Source organism: Strix aluco, chromosome 4 (genome assembly GCF_031877795.1).
Source record: "Strix aluco isolate bStrAlu1 chromosome 4, bStrAlu1.hap1, whole genome shotgun sequence".
Lineage (NCBI taxonomy): Eukaryota > Metazoa > Chordata > Aves > Strigiformes > Strigidae > Strix > Strix aluco.
Window position 1 is genome coordinate 66,335,590 of NC_133934.1, and position 14,973 is coordinate 66,350,562.

Here is a 14,973-nt window from a genome sequence, read left to right on the forward strand (position 1 = left end):
GGCTGCCGCCATGTCCCGGCCCTTCGCTGTGGGCCGGCCCTGCCCGGCGCGGGTGGCTGCGGGGAGGGCTGGGGCCGGTCTGCCCGGCGGCCGCCGCGTCCGGCGGCATGGCGCGAGGGTCCCGCCTGTGGGCGCTGCTGGTGCTGCTGTGCGGGGCGGTAGCGGCGGCCCCGGCTCCCCCCGCGGCGGCCCCGCTGCTGTGTAACGTGAGCCTGGACAGCCCCCCCGAGGAGCGGTGGCTGCCGGTGCTGCGGCACTTCGATCCCGCCTTCCTGCGCGCCGCCGTCGCACGGGTCATCGAGTGAGTGTGGGGCGGCGGGGGGGGGGGCTGGCAGCCCCGTCCCCAGGAGCGGCGGGGGTGCAGGGAGCAGCGCCGGCCCCTCAGGCTCCCGGGGGAGCGGCGTGAGGGGCAGCCCCGGTCCCGCCGCTCCTGCCGCAGCCGTGCCGGCAGCGGGACGGCGCCAGGGCCCCCGGGCCCCCTTCTCCCTCCCCCGCCCCAGCACCGTGGAGCCCTTGTAGTCCCCCCGCCAGACCCGCTGCTGCGGGGCCTGAACGGAGAGGGCCAAGTGCTGCTGCGGGACTGCTGAACTTGCCCGAACTCAAAAATCAAGGGGTTTGTTTGAGCAGGTAACCCAGTACTGTTGCGTTACGTGTAGGCTTAGGAACCTGTCAGAGGACGGACTGGGGAGATCCTTGGTAGGAATAAACAAATCTCCCCAGTAGGAAGCCTGCGCTGGATGTTTTGCTCGGGTTGTGCAGGCTCGTCTGGGTCCGTGGAGAAGCCGATGAGAGTGGGTGAGGGACGGGATGCGGGGATGGCAGATCCAGCGTGGGAGAGACTGCAGCACCAACCGGGACAGGCTGCCTCCTTGGGTGTCTCGTTGCTAAGTGTAAATTGCAAACATTTTTGTCCCTTTTTCAGCTAATGCCTTCAGTATATTTTGCAGTGAAAGCGTACCGAAATGGGTCCACGAAGTTATTCGGCCAATAGCAGCAGAATTGGAGTTATTTATGCCGCAACCCTTCGCGGGGGAAATTCTGGGACTGTGCAAAGCACTGGGAGTAAGTCTTGGAGATGGAGTCCTGCTTAACTTTGCCTACGAATCTACCGCGTAAGTGTCTGGTACTTACAGAATCCAGTTCAGTGTGTGGGACCACACAAAAAGGCGGGTGAAGACAAGTGGCAGATGATTTGCACTGTTCATTCTTGTACTGTTGAATACATTTAGCTGGAGGGTTTCATTCTTATTAGGCTGTTTGTGTCCTGAATTGAAAGAGAAACACAGAGCAGTATTTTTATATGTTAATGAAGGTAATGTGCAGCTGTAATGTTTTTGTGTATGTATATCTCTATAATAGTGCAAAAATAATTTCTGCTAATAAGGAAGGACCATCCATTCAAAGTATTTGCATTCATTTATCTTCAAAGATCATGTCATGTACTCTTATTTAAACTGTTGTATTTCCCTAAAAAGGAAACTAGCAGAATTAGTTGCAATCTAATTATTTTAACCATTCATCTGAGATGAAGTTGCTTCCAAACCATTTTCTGGATGAACCTTCATAGTAGTTGTAAAATGTAATTTTTTGATTTGCACAACGGAAAATGGATGTAGCATCTTTATGGCAGCAAACAAAACCTCAGTGGAAAAAATACTTAGTTTCATTGCCTTTTTTTTGCCCTAGAAGTATGTACAGGAGAATAATAAACACTTGATGTTATCTGTGAGGATCATAAAAATATTTCTCCATATAGGCTGTAATAACAACCAGGTGCATACAGCCACTTGTATGCATTTTGATTATTATTTTTCTTAATGTGGGGTATTAAGTTAAAGAGATCTTTTCTTTTAAAGTAAGGATTAATACTGAATAAGATAGTCATTAAATGCTAGCCTTCTTAGTGTTTCACAGAGGACACTTATCATTCTGAGACCTGGTAAGGGCCATAAAATTTTAAGTTTCTGAACTCGTAATGATACTCAAGAAAAAATGTTAACCAGGAACAAACTACTTGTCTGCAAAATTTTTTACCTTTACAGTTTTGAAAGACAGTGCTATGCATCACTGGAATGACAAGCTCATAACTCCAGAGAAAACAAATTTTTAATTTCCTGCTAATTCAATATACTTCATTTAAAAAGCCTGTTTTAACGGAACTGAAACTGTTATTAAAAAAGGCATTTCAGCCTGCTTCCTGTTCTAGAGAAAAGATGAGACTATTATTGAAATGACTGACACCTCAACAATAACTGATGGGTTTTTTCAGTTTGAAAGGACTCTGATTGAACTTTTTATCTAGTTGTGATTAGAAATATTTCACTTTGGACCCCATTTATAATCTGTAATTGTCTAAATGAAATCCATAAAGTTTTATACTGATACTTTGTGGACATTTTAAATGTCAGCTATTCATCTCCATTTAGAAAAGAAGTAAAATGAAGTAATGAAATTTTTCTCAAGTGGAAATGCTCCTTCCTACATGTTCTGTAACATCTGATCTGAATTGGACAGTAGTGTGGCTTTTGACTTTCTGAGCCAGGTGGGACTTGATAAGTATTGTAGAGTTTTGTGTGTTAGACTCTGTGGGAAAGAATTTCCCCTTATTGGTATCGTGCATAAGTTATAAGATGTTGTAGTGTTGTGTGGTTATGTAGAGCTTCAGCCAAACAATTCTGTCCCTGTTTTTTTCCAGCGTGAAATTAAAACCTGTAAGAAGTTTCATCAAAAAGTATAGGATGAGACTACTCCCTCGAGTTGGGAAGCATTAAGTGTTTATGATGTAAACTCCTGTTTGTATGCTTACATGTGCTTACAATACTTTGCAGAAGATAAACTCAGTAACTCCTTCTGAAACATTGAGCTAGTTCAACTATAATGTTGGAAGTGTTGTCATAGCTTTTTCTTAAATCGTTCTTTCTCCTTTTTGTTTTGGAAGGTTCTGTACTAGTATTGTTGCTCAGGATGACAAAGGAAACATTTACCATGGTCGGAACCTGGATTACGATTTTGTCGATATATTAAGCAAGATTACAATTGATGTGCGGTTTATAAAGAGTGGGCAGGTACGATCTGTGGTTGACATGGCTGGGTGGTATTCCATGAAGGAACAGGCTATGGTCGTACAGCTGCGTAGGCAGTGGGATTTCATGTAGGAGTGTGGTTTCCATCCCAGATTTACTGGATTATTTGAGCACCCCAGTCACTCTCTAGGAGTGTGGGATGAATGCTGGTTTTGCTTTCTGGACATTCAGTTTGTGGTTATAAACTGGAACAAATAGAAAAGCATAATCTAGTATCTCAAGATCATGATTTGGAAGGAGATGTTGAAAGAAGGAAGTGTCAAGATACTAAAAAAGAAAAGAGAGAATATAGAAAAGAGATCAGTTTTAGCAGGGACTGATTCTATAGCTTTTTTCCTAAGGCCTGTTACTTTTCGTGACCAATGTGTGTGTTTGAGATGAAAAATTCCAAAAATGAACTAGTTGCTAGTGCAGTCTTCATTAGTGTGATTTTTTTTTTCCAATATTCATTAGTCTGTTTTGCAAATGGTGAACTTTGTTTGTTTCTTGCTTAGCTACTCACTAACTTGAACAAAACTTTTGTAGCAGTCATGTAACACATGAAATGTTGTGTATTTTTATAATAATTTTTAGAAATATAAATATAAATAAATAGAATAGGTATATAAATACAAGAATATTTAGAAATATAAATTTTATAGATTTTTTTAATAAAAGTAAATTTTTATAATTTACTTTGCAAGTTCTACTGTACTTCAAGGCAAAGTGTTTTATAGCAGCTTCTGTATGAAAGTCACAGAAAAAAGTATAGGATGCTGCTTCAGAATGTTGCCTATGTTTTAAGTAGTGTTCTGTTTCAGAATGCTAAAACACTGTATGTTTCCTGGTTTCAGATAGCATATCAAGGCACCACATTTCTTGGTTACGTAGGCTTATGGACTGGACAAAGTCCACGCAAGTTCACAATCTCTGGTGATGAACGAGGTAAAATAATAAATCTGTCTTCCACACTTGATGTTATGTACACTATTTTAGTTGATTGTTGCCTCCTCTGACCCTTCTCTCCTAGTCCCCTCCAGGGAAAAAAAGGATTAAAGTTGCCAGGGAGGAGCTGAAATTGAATGACTTCTCTGGCCCTCAGGGAGTGAAAGCACAGATGCTGCCAGTTTTTGACTGCTGCATAGGAGAGAGGTATTTGTTTGTCAGCACAGTGTCATCTGAGCTTGAAAAGTGTCAGAGGAGACAGAGAACGTTGGGGAAAGCCATACAAGACAAATGAATGTGGTCTGTTCAAGAGACAATTGGAGATGGCAGAGTAGGGGCTGAGAGGAAAAGATGTGCTCCTGTACAGCAAATAAACGGCTACTTTCTGTATAGCAAATAAATGGCTGCTTTCCTAGTTCCCTGTCCCTTCCTCTGTATTCTGTATTTCTCTGTCCCTGTAAGGCAGCTTTAAAGAGAGGATGGGAGGAGAACTGTAACACTGAGAGATCTAGGGGAAAGGTAGCAGGGCTTGAGAGAATGCATGGAGGTACTGGAAAGGCAGCTGAGCAAAGATCCAGTAGTAGAGGAAAGTTGAGATATGTCACTACTGAGAACTAAAACTGGCCAACAGAAGGGCTTGTAACAGTCAGGAAGGGTCACTGCCTTCTCCATCAGCACTTCAGTTTCACAGATGTTGATGTCCAACAGGGCTTGGGTTGGCCTCTTCCATCCCTTCTGCCTTTTTTTTTTTATTTTTTTTTCATTTCCCCCTTCTCTCTCTTCTTTTTCCCTCCCCCGCTTCTCTCTCTTCTTTTTCCCTCCTCCCCTTCTCTCTCTTCTTTTTCCCTCCCCCCCTTCTCTCTCTTCTTTTTTCTCCCCTTCTCTCTTTTCTAGCAGCAGACATTTTTTTGCTGTTATTAGCTCTTTGTTAGAACTGGAGCCAATGTAGTCTGAGTTAGAACCAACATCTAAAATAAACGTTCATTTTTCGCTTAGGCTTGTGGTAAGCATTTTTTCTTTTTAATCTTTTAATTAGACAATCTTCTGTTTTCAGAATTTTTTTAGATGTTATTCAAACACTATCCACTGTATACATTATATACATATTCATTATCTCTGAGCAGGGATTCGGCTATGGAGCACATCCACCTTTTGATTTCTGTTTCCTTTGTTAATACTGCCTTGTTGCATTTCCTTGGTTCTTTTCATAGTTTACACTCCTCTATTTTTTGAAGAGCCTGCTTCTGATGCTAGTGTAGTTATTTAGTCCTTTCAAAACTGGAGCATCCTGGGCTGATACTGAGAGATGCAAACAGCTTTTAGTTCATGCTAACATCAGCTTGGAAATAGTCTTATAGTGTATAGAGTATGCAAAAGGCTTGATTTAGAAAATCTTGGAGACCAAAGTCCTGTGTCTGTGGAAAGGCACGATTTGGGGACAAAAGCAGTGCCACCCTGTTCTCCCTGCTGTTTCTCAGCAGTGTGCTTCAACCCTCAGTGTAAGGATCATCTAAGACAACAGTGAGGTAGTTTAGCTGGTGCACAAACCCATTCTGTTCTGATTCTGATAGAGGAATCAAGTGCTGAAAACTTCTGTGTGTGATGGGCCCCTCTTGTCCATCAGGAGCTGATGTGCTGTCATCCACCTGTGTGCCTTGACTTCAGTCACTTTTTAACTCCAGACAACAGTAACTCACTCAGCACATGCTGTGCTCCTCCTGTAAGTCAGCTGTTGCTGACTGCCTGCTGCTTTATCTGTCACTCTACAACTGAATTCAAAATTTAGGGAAAGGAGCATGGGAACTACAGCTGGAAAGGGGGATGACTTCAAAATTAGGGTGAAGGTCTATCAGGTGACAAGCATATCGTTTCTGCTGGCTTTTTCTGGTTTTGGCATATGAATAATTATAAACTTGACCTTCTGTTTTTCTTAGTTCTCCTAATTTTCTCCAGTAATACAGAAACACTATCACTACCTCTTTTTTTATCTGCTTCATGATTTCTGTGTAATTCTTCCTGTTGTTACAATATTTCAGTAAGATGAATAATGAGGTGATTAATGCTAATATTTGAGCTAACAGTTGTAGACTGTTACATCGTATGAGTAGACCTGCAGTCCTTTTGGAAATATGTGTTACAAAGTGCTAGTCCCTGTTACAGTGGCCTTTGACTCTTCATTGCTTAATATTCAGCTGTGAATAAAAACGGTTTAAAAACTGAATATCTAGCAACTTATCAATACTGAAAGGAATGTGATAGGTTTTGATTGAAATTACTAGCACTGGCAAGTTCTGAGAGACACTGTATATTCTCTGTACAGTGCTGAACACTGTCTTTATTGTCCACTGTACCTCAGATTCCCTGCCTTTTTTATGGCACCCTTTTATGGCACTGGTCACAGGAATATTGTACCTTTTGGAAGACACCAAAAAGCTAAGATAATGATCACTCCTGTTACTACAGGTCTGAGATCCTTTCTGGAAGGCAGCGGTGCTAATCCAGCTGCTGTGGTTGAATTTCAGTTGTGATTATGTTGTTTGTTTATATTTCACCTGTAGTTTCACCTGGATGTTATGTTCTTTCTTAGCCCTTCCCCTGGAATGTTGACATTTTATGCTGATAGGTAGCTGCCCTGTTTCACTGGGGGTTTAGGTTTCTGTGGTACTTCAATATCCAACTGCAATGATACAGAGAGCTGAGCATTTGAAAGACAGATACTGTAAAATGAGGGCTTGCCAGGGTATGTTAGCCTGGGCAGCACATCCTGCATATTTTACGTATAGATATCAGTAAAGTAATACAGCAGAAAAGGAGCACTATCAGCATTCACTGTTCTAAACAGTGTTGATAAGCTCAAGAGGGTACAGAGGCTCCGTCTGCTTTCAGGTGCTGTGTGCTTTGTCAGTTTGGTATAAGCTGCCTAAATTTGATGTTTTTATGGTAGTGGTATAGTTAGAGAATGAAAGAATTTACTGTACCACTCTTGTAATGTAGTAGAGGGAAAGATTGCAGAGATAGAGATGGGAGATGGAGAAGAAAGGAAGGCAGGAGGATAGATTTCACAGAGCGTACATAACATGCATATATAATTTCTTTTCTTTTTTTTTTTTCTTCAGCAGGTGGTAGATGGTGGGAAAATGCAATAGCTGCTTTTTTGAATCGGAATTACCCTGTCAGCTGGCTTGTCCGAGATGTAAGTGCACTGAGTTATTTTCTCATATTTCACAGTCATGTCATTTGTACTTACAAACTCCTAGTAAATTGGATGTTCCAACTTTTAGTTTCACAGAAAATTCAATAAATTGATAAGTAAATGCATTTCATAAGAGGAGATAGGTATTGTCTCTCTTGTACACATCACTGATGATTTGGAGACAATTACCGTCCTTCAGGGGCGCAATCTCTAATCAATGGCAGAAGCTGTGCAAAGGCTTCTGTCCTAGGGACTATTTCAGCTAGCTGTGATTTGTAATTTAACAAATTGAGGCAGCTGCAATCTTAGATGGTTAGTATCTGACCCAGTGGTTATTTTACACTACGTTTGATACGTTACCATATTAAAAATGGAGAGCTCACTGGTGAGTGGAAGGAGTTAGACTGGTATTTTGTATAGCACATTGTAGGAATACTGTGTTAGGGTACTACTAAAATAAAACAGGTCTGCTGCTTCTCAGATTCTTGAAATACAGTAAACATGAATTATATGGTTCGTAGGTAAACTCCCTCCAGAACTGGAATGTCTGCTGGACTTTGTTGTTCATATTTTTTGAGTTTGAGATGTGACTTGAGGCTGTGACTCGAAACTGCTAGCTGCAGCGTTGCTGTCGGAAATAATTAATTGTTTTCCAGGATCTTCCCCATCTTTCTGAACAATTCTGTTTGATGGCATGTTCTCCATATTTGTTTTTAGTTCCTGCACAGCATTCATTTTTAAAAATGTACTTCAGTAGGTTGTGGCCCTACACCTGAAAATAATAGCTTCACTGGCTGCGGTGACTGTCAGTTTATGCTAAGTTAGTCACCTGGTTATGGCAGGAGAAGCAATGCCTCTGCCTTATCATTGTTATCTAAATCCTCTTAAATCATTGGCAAAACCAAGACTTGGAGTAGGTTTTTCCCCCCTTTCATCCACTTTCACCTATCCCATTGTTCACATGGATAGACTTTGCTGAGGATTGAATTTGCACAGTACGGACATGCCTCTGTCTTTTGATTTCTCGGCTTTTTTCGCTTTTCACCATATACGTATGTGTGTGTATATTTACTGTTTTCTTTGAATATTTTCAAAGCTGGGTTTAATGAGTCCTTTTACTAGTCATATGCATTTCATGTTCATATGCTAGTCAGTTTGGAAAACTATTTCCAGAGAAATATTTTCAAGTAGCGCTTTAGAGTCAATTGCCATTTTAAAAAAAGCTGGAACTTCTTTCTGAGATGTCCCAGTGCTTGTTTTTGTGCTTGGCTGCGCTCTGTGATCTTTGTTTCACTGTGATCTCCTTTTTGCATTTAGACCCTGAGCAGAGCAGAGGACTTTCAGTCAGCTGTTCTCAGACTAGCTGGCATTCCCATCATTGCTGAAGTTTACTATATTGTAGGAGGTGTATCGCCCAAAGAAGGCATGGTCATAACAAGGAATAGAAGAGGGCCAGCAGATCTCTGGCCTCTCGATCCTTTAGGTGGAGCGTAAGTAGAAAAAATGGTTTATTTTGTTTTTTCATATTCTCTCCTGAGTGATAGGTAGGGTTAGTGACGCAACTTTCTAAGAGATCCAGGGCATCTCTTACTAATGCTTACAGCTGGACAGGGAAAGCTTGAAAGCCTCTGAAAGGAACTCCAGTTTCTTCTCTTTGAGAAGGAATCACACTGCTTTGTCAGGTTGGGGCAGTCCAGAGGGTCGGGGGTGGAAAAAGCATCTGTATGTGTTGATTTTTTTTTTTTTTTTTTTTTCCTTTTAAGCCAGATTCCAAAGGAGCCAAGACTTGAGGGCTTTTCTTGTCTGTCTGCCAAGTCTTGCACCAGTAAATTCAGCAATTCCCAACTTAATTTTTGCCCAATGAGGAGAAGGGTTGAAGGCTCAAAAATAACTGTTCCTATCAATTTTGTGAAATCAGCAGCTTAATATATGAAGGAGATCCTAAATAGTTGTCCTTCAGTCAAAAACAGCACTTAATGGTTACAGTCAGCCAGTAAATATTGGCTTGGCCTGTTGGCTCTGTGTACTCCAAACTGAATGCAGCAGGCTGCATCGTACGCATACCCATAATCTTTGCTCTAATCATCTCTTTGGAGGTCTGATCCTGCATTTATTGTAGTCAGTAGTAGTTTTGTCACTGAACCAACAGGAGTTCAGAGATCACTCTGTTTTCATTTGTGTTCAGTAGTTTATGGTAAAGGCTGCTATGTATATCGACATGGGGTCCCTTGGACTTGCAAGAGACACAGGAAAGAGGCTTTTGAGGGAGGTTTTTTGTCCTTTTGGCAATACAGAGATACTGATTCTTGGCCTGTATTAATTACCTACTGATTTGCCTTTTTGCTTTTATGTCTCTGTGTTGTGTCATAGGTGGTTTCGTGTGGAGACAAACTATGACCACTGGACTACCCCTCCTCCTTTTGATGATCGAAGGTAAATTTAGTTTGGAGCTTTGTGGTGAGGTAACTATTTTATTTTGAAAAATCTTAGAGACTTGTGTCTTTTATTCTCTGAGCAGGTGTTAGCTCATTGACTGGGCAGTTTGTTCAGTTTCTGAATGCCACTCAAAAGGGAACAGATAAAATAAGGAGCGATATTCACATATGCCAGAGGACAGTCTGTGTGGCATTGGATGGCATAAAAGATGAGAAATTGCAAGGATAAGGCATGCACCAAGAATTTCTTTATAAAGCAAAGTTTAGTAACAGTTAAAGGCTTTAGATTCACAGTGAAAAAGTATTTGATGGCACTAGGAAGGTGCTCGCAGACATCATACAATCTTTAGGCTGTGTAGTGTGCAAAAAGCTGTTGTCAGATTCCCTGTTGGTCTGTTATTCAGTGGTGGAGTAATAGAATAGCTTCAGCAATGTGAGACTAGATTCAGTCATGCAGAACTCTGGATTATTTTAGGCCAAAGCAAGCATTTCCATGTAAAGGCATTCAGTGAGAAACTTCTCACATTGGTGCTTTATAGCCCTCAGAACACTAAAGTGTGTTTAATGTTACTGCCTTGTTTTCCTGCAGAACTGCAGCTATCAAAGCTCTCAATGCTACTGGACAGCAGAACATCAATTTTGATACTCTCTTTAAGGTATTTAAATTCTGCATTGTGACTTGGACTTAAAGTTCTTTTTCAAAGCAGAAGTGCAGTTGCGTTTTTGTCAGGGATTTGCAAGCTGTGCAAGGAAGACATGGTGAAAAAGTTGACCTGCACAACCATCTCTGGAGAGTTTAAGACTGATAAGTTTGTTTGTTAAAATGTTTCTGAACTCCCTTGCATAGGCATTTTGCCAGACCAAGTGGAAAGTGCAAGAGGTGAATCCCATCATCCTCATCTTTGTGCAGTTCCTTATTTCAAGCACAATTATAAATACTACAGCAGGTAGATAAAGTGTTGGACATGAGTGATATTTACAAGTTAGTTCTGAGAACTTAAGTGTTGTGTATTTCAGAGGGCTTTTTAAAAATACTTTTGTAAAATGTTCTGATGTTTAAAAAAAAAAAACAAAACAGCAAGAGAAATCCTTGACTTTGCATTATTTCTTTTCATAACTTCATCCTACTGCTGTTTCTAAATAGGCTTTTAACTCCCTCTTCATTTACCAAAATGACAACTCTTCAAACTTTCTGTACAGGTGTTGTCAGTGAAGCCAGTCTTAAACAAGTAAGTATTAGATTCAGGGGTGTTAATGAGTGCCTCCTGCCATGCCTCGGGCCACTTAAAAGTTAATTGAAAACTTCCTTAGGATCTTCCTGTGCCTCTGTCTTGAGGATCTTGCGGTTTCCCAGTTTAGATTACTGCTTGTGCACATGGCACTCTGTTTTCACTTCCACAGCACTCTTCCTCTTTGGTCTGCCACTCTAGCCAAGAAACTACACTTTGTCAGGCTCAGTCTGGTAATGGGAAGTTCCATTGTAGTAGTGAAACAAATGACTGCTTAGAGGAGCGGCTGGACTTTCTGCCAAATCATTTGTGCCTTTTACTTTTGGAACCTTTGGGTTTGTGTTAACACTGAAAATGGCTTTCTCTGGAGTTTCTGATGTAGCTCTGCTTGATGTGTAAAAAGGAAAAAAGTAGTAAATGGGGACATAGCCTTTAGGTACCATTTACTGGATTTTTAAGAGAGATTTATTTCAGTATACCATTATTGTTCTGCATTGTTCCACAAATTGCACCTTTACAGGTTATCCTGTTTTGTTTTACTTTCAAATGGAGCTCAGTATATTCTCTGGATCAGTCATTTGTATTAGAAGGTTAATACCAGGACTTCCTCTCCTCTGTCTTAAAAATGTGAGGAAATATGGGAATGAGAAGATGATATCTGTCACTGCTAAGATCAGCAATACTAATTTTTCAATACAGTGATCAAATGGATGTTGAAGTACAGTTCCTTTGCTGTACTAAGTGGGGGAAAAAATACTAAGAATTTGTGCCAGCAGCCTTCATTTTTATCAGTCTCTTTCCCACTTTTTCTAACCCTTCTGTACCTAAGCGGAACGTTTGTTTCCACTAAAATTTGTTCTGCTGCTTTGCTAGTTCTATAAATTAATCTTGCTTTTGGAATGTCACTCACTCACTCTTTTCCTCTTTCCCTGCCAGTAACACAGTGTACACCACAGTAATGAGTGCTGCACTTCCAGATAAGTACCAGACATGGATCAGAACTGTGAAGTGAAGAGGTGTAAGTAGCATGCTGGTAGTCCTAGATACTTGTACTTAAATAAAAATTTCAGCTGAAGAGTCATTGAGGGACAAAGCACTGCTGTGGCAGTCGAGTGACCTAGTCTGAATTCCTGATTCTCCCCTTGGTTTGCTTATCAACCTTGGGTAAATACCTTCCCTTGTTGTTTTAGAGATAAAGTATTGCCTTTCTTTGCAAAACTCTTGGAGGTTATTTTAGGAAAAGTGCTTTATCAGAGAGGAAGGGGTGGGTGGTGTTGTGACCTAAAGGTAGAGGTTCCCTCTGTGAGCATTTTAGCTATTACTTCTATCATTCCCCACTACACTTGCATGTCTCCAAATGTTGACTATGAGAGGAAGCCTGGCCAGAGTGAACTGAATCCCAGCGGGAGGGGTTGCTGCACTTAGCACCAAGAAAGATCAAGCTTAATTTGGAACAGCCACTCACAGGCGACTGAACATTAGCATCCTTTGCAGGTTTTGTCCCGTGAACTTGCAGAAAAAGTCAAAGTGCTTGAACTCACAAGGTGCCTCAAGTGGTAGCTTTAATGTGTTCAGGGAAAGATGTTATGTTTATTTCTATTCAAGAAACTCTGGTTGTATGGTCTTGCAAGGAGCACCAGAAGCTGCATTCCACTTTGAATAGTTTTTTAAACTCTTATGATACTATGTTTGTAGCAGTTACATTGGACATTTGATGTTAGCAAGAGTAGTTCCTTTTGTTTAGAGATTTTGAAGAGTTTGTTTCTTTCTTAGCTCTGTACAAACCTGTGCTCTCTTATTTATCTATCGTTTTATTTCAACAGACAAAATGAGTGGAAGGCTGCTTTCCAAGACTGGCATGTGCTTTTAAAATCACGAACACAAGCCCTACGGTTGTTTTGGCTTATTAACTATGTGAACCATTCAGGAAATAACGACTTGTTAATTCTTTGAAGTGTTGCAGATGATACTGTTAAATTAACTGTAATGCAAGTTTGATTGATTTTATTGTAATTACATTGATGTTCTAGCAGATGTTGATAGCTAAAAATGACTTTTACTGTTTTTGGAAAGAATTGTGCAACTTGAATGTACTCATGTGCTGACTAATAAAAAAAAAAATCATATATTTTGCATGGCCTGTAGGTCTGAATATAATTAAATAAAAATATGCAGCTGATTGCTTGATTTATGAAGACCTGTGCTGTTATTCCTAATGTCATCATGCTTTTCCCTGATCGTGAGGGGCTTGTGATCATGAGCCTAACCAGGGTCAGATGTTGTGCCCAGAGAGAAGTGGTCTGGGGTAGCAGGCAGACCAGAGCTCTGCAGAACCCTGTTGTAATGGCAGAACGGGGTCACCTCAGATGCTGGTACTGTTTAAGCCTTTGTTGAACTGGCATCCTGTCCTGAGATGCTCTGTGGGACCTTCCGCAACACAGAAATTATTGTCTCAGTGCAGAGGCATGTGAGTTTCCATAGTGTGAATTCCACTGCAGGCAGTCTCTCTCCCCTTGAGCTGTGGTTCTCTGGTGCAGAGACTCTTCAGCTGTTTTTAGTAGGCTTGTGACAGGTGATTGAGAGTATAGAATAAATAGTTCAGTTGAAAGGGACCTACAATGCTCTCCTAATCCAGCTGCCTGACCACTTCAGGACTGACCAAAAGTTGCAGCAAGTTGCTAAGGGCATTGTGCAAATGCCTCTTAAACACTGCCCAGGCTCCGGGCATCAACCACCTCTCCTGGAAGCCTGTTCCAGGGTTTGACCACTGCATGCATAGGCTATGGTGCTTTATTCATCAGAAATCGGGCTGTTTTAGGAGATGTGATAATACAGGCTTTTTTCCCCCAATAAATAGGAGAAGCTTGTGATGGGACAGCAGTGAGGTTAGAAAAGGGATGGTTTTATATATATGAAAGTTGCCTTCAACAGAAAGTTTACAACTAAGTTCTATAGTGCAGAGGATTTTGTTTATTTGTTTGTCGGGTTGTGCTGTGACTGCATATTGAATTCAGGCACTTCTTGGGAGTACTCCAGAAATACAGAAGGATTGAAAGAGTCAAGACCAGGGGATACCTTCACATAAAGCTTCGAGGTCCCATTCTTCACTGGACAAAATTCCTGCTACTGCCAGTGAGAATTTTATGTGAGAGAAGAAGGTGTGATCAGAGCGTTAGGTCAGAGCACCACTTCCAGCTACGTGCAGTGCCTGCAGTATTTGTGCACTGGTTATGCAAACTGTTCCTGAGAGAGCCTTCTGGAGATGTTGGCTCTTTATCTCCTTGTGCTGAGTCTCGCTGAGTGTCATAACCTGCTTACTTGCATCCTCTACCTCTGCCTGGATAAATGTGCTGCAAGCTTTGCTTTGACCCGGTTTGTACAATAATGTTAGCAGTTGTATGCCAGAACGATAAATTTGAAAAATGGAGAGTTCCTGGAGGGAGATGTAAATAACAGTGGTCACGGTATCTTTGAGATTTCAGAATGACATTGCTTTAATTCACAGAGCGGATGCTGACTCCTGATCTCAGCAGGTTTTCTTTATGTAACAGCTGCCCACAAGTAAAGACAAAAGCATCTTTACAGGTGTAACTTTGCATAGTCTTCTTGACCTCAGCAGTGTTAGGCTGATTATATTTTGGCAGGGGTGTGCCTAGATTCTCAGAGGTATCTAAATTTAATCAAATGTGTTTGTTTCAATATGTACAAACAGATCTGGAGTGTATAAATATTTAGTATCCGTGAATATTCAGGAAACAATTGTCTGCTCCTGTTGTGTTTGTGTCTCATCGGCTGTTCAGAATTTGCTCAGGCCCAGCCACAGAGCAGATTATGGAAATGTGGGTGTTTTGGGGATTTGAAGAAGTCTAATTTATTTTGCTTTTTTCTTTTACATTATTTTCTTAACTGTTTATAAAAGAACAGACATCCTGATTGCTGACAAAGCCTTTATGCCAACTTGAATACTTTTTTGCTAACCAAAAGGATATATAACTTTCTGGTCTTAGTTTAATGACAAGCTAAAAATATAAACACTAAGAAGGTGGTAAATGATGCGTCTTACAAACTAGATGATTTAACCTGTGAAATGCCTTGAGCTGCTTTTGCGT

At 41.0% G+C, this 14,973-nt stretch overlaps 1 protein-coding gene across 3 annotated transcripts; it reads left to right on the forward strand.

The window, feature by feature from the left end:
• The first annotated feature begins 15 nt into the window (after positions 1-15).
• Positions 16-13,051, forward strand: NAAA (N-acylethanolamine acid amidase). Of its 3 annotated transcripts, none has more exons than XM_074823403.1 (11): positions 16-301; positions 948-1,112; positions 2,939-3,065; positions 3,917-4,007; positions 7,127-7,200; positions 8,518-8,690; positions 9,571-9,633; positions 10,225-10,291; positions 10,836-10,864; positions 11,801-11,882; positions 12,688-13,051. In XM_074823403.1, exons 1-10 carry the CDS (start codon positions 108-110, stop codon positions 11,874-11,876), a joined length of 1,059 nt encoding a protein of 352 aa, XP_074679504.1. In that variant the 5' UTR covers positions 16-107; the 3' UTR covers positions 11,877-11,882; positions 12,688-13,051. The 3 variants fall into 3 exon arrangements, 2 of the variants coding, with proteins under 2 accessions (XP_074679504.1, XP_074679503.1); XM_074823402.1 differs by having other exon boundaries at positions 17-301; positions 7,124-7,200; XR_012623172.1 differs by lacking the exon at positions 10,836-10,864 and having other exon boundaries at positions 7,124-7,200.
• The last annotated feature ends 1,922 nt before the right edge of the window (positions 13,052-14,973 follow it).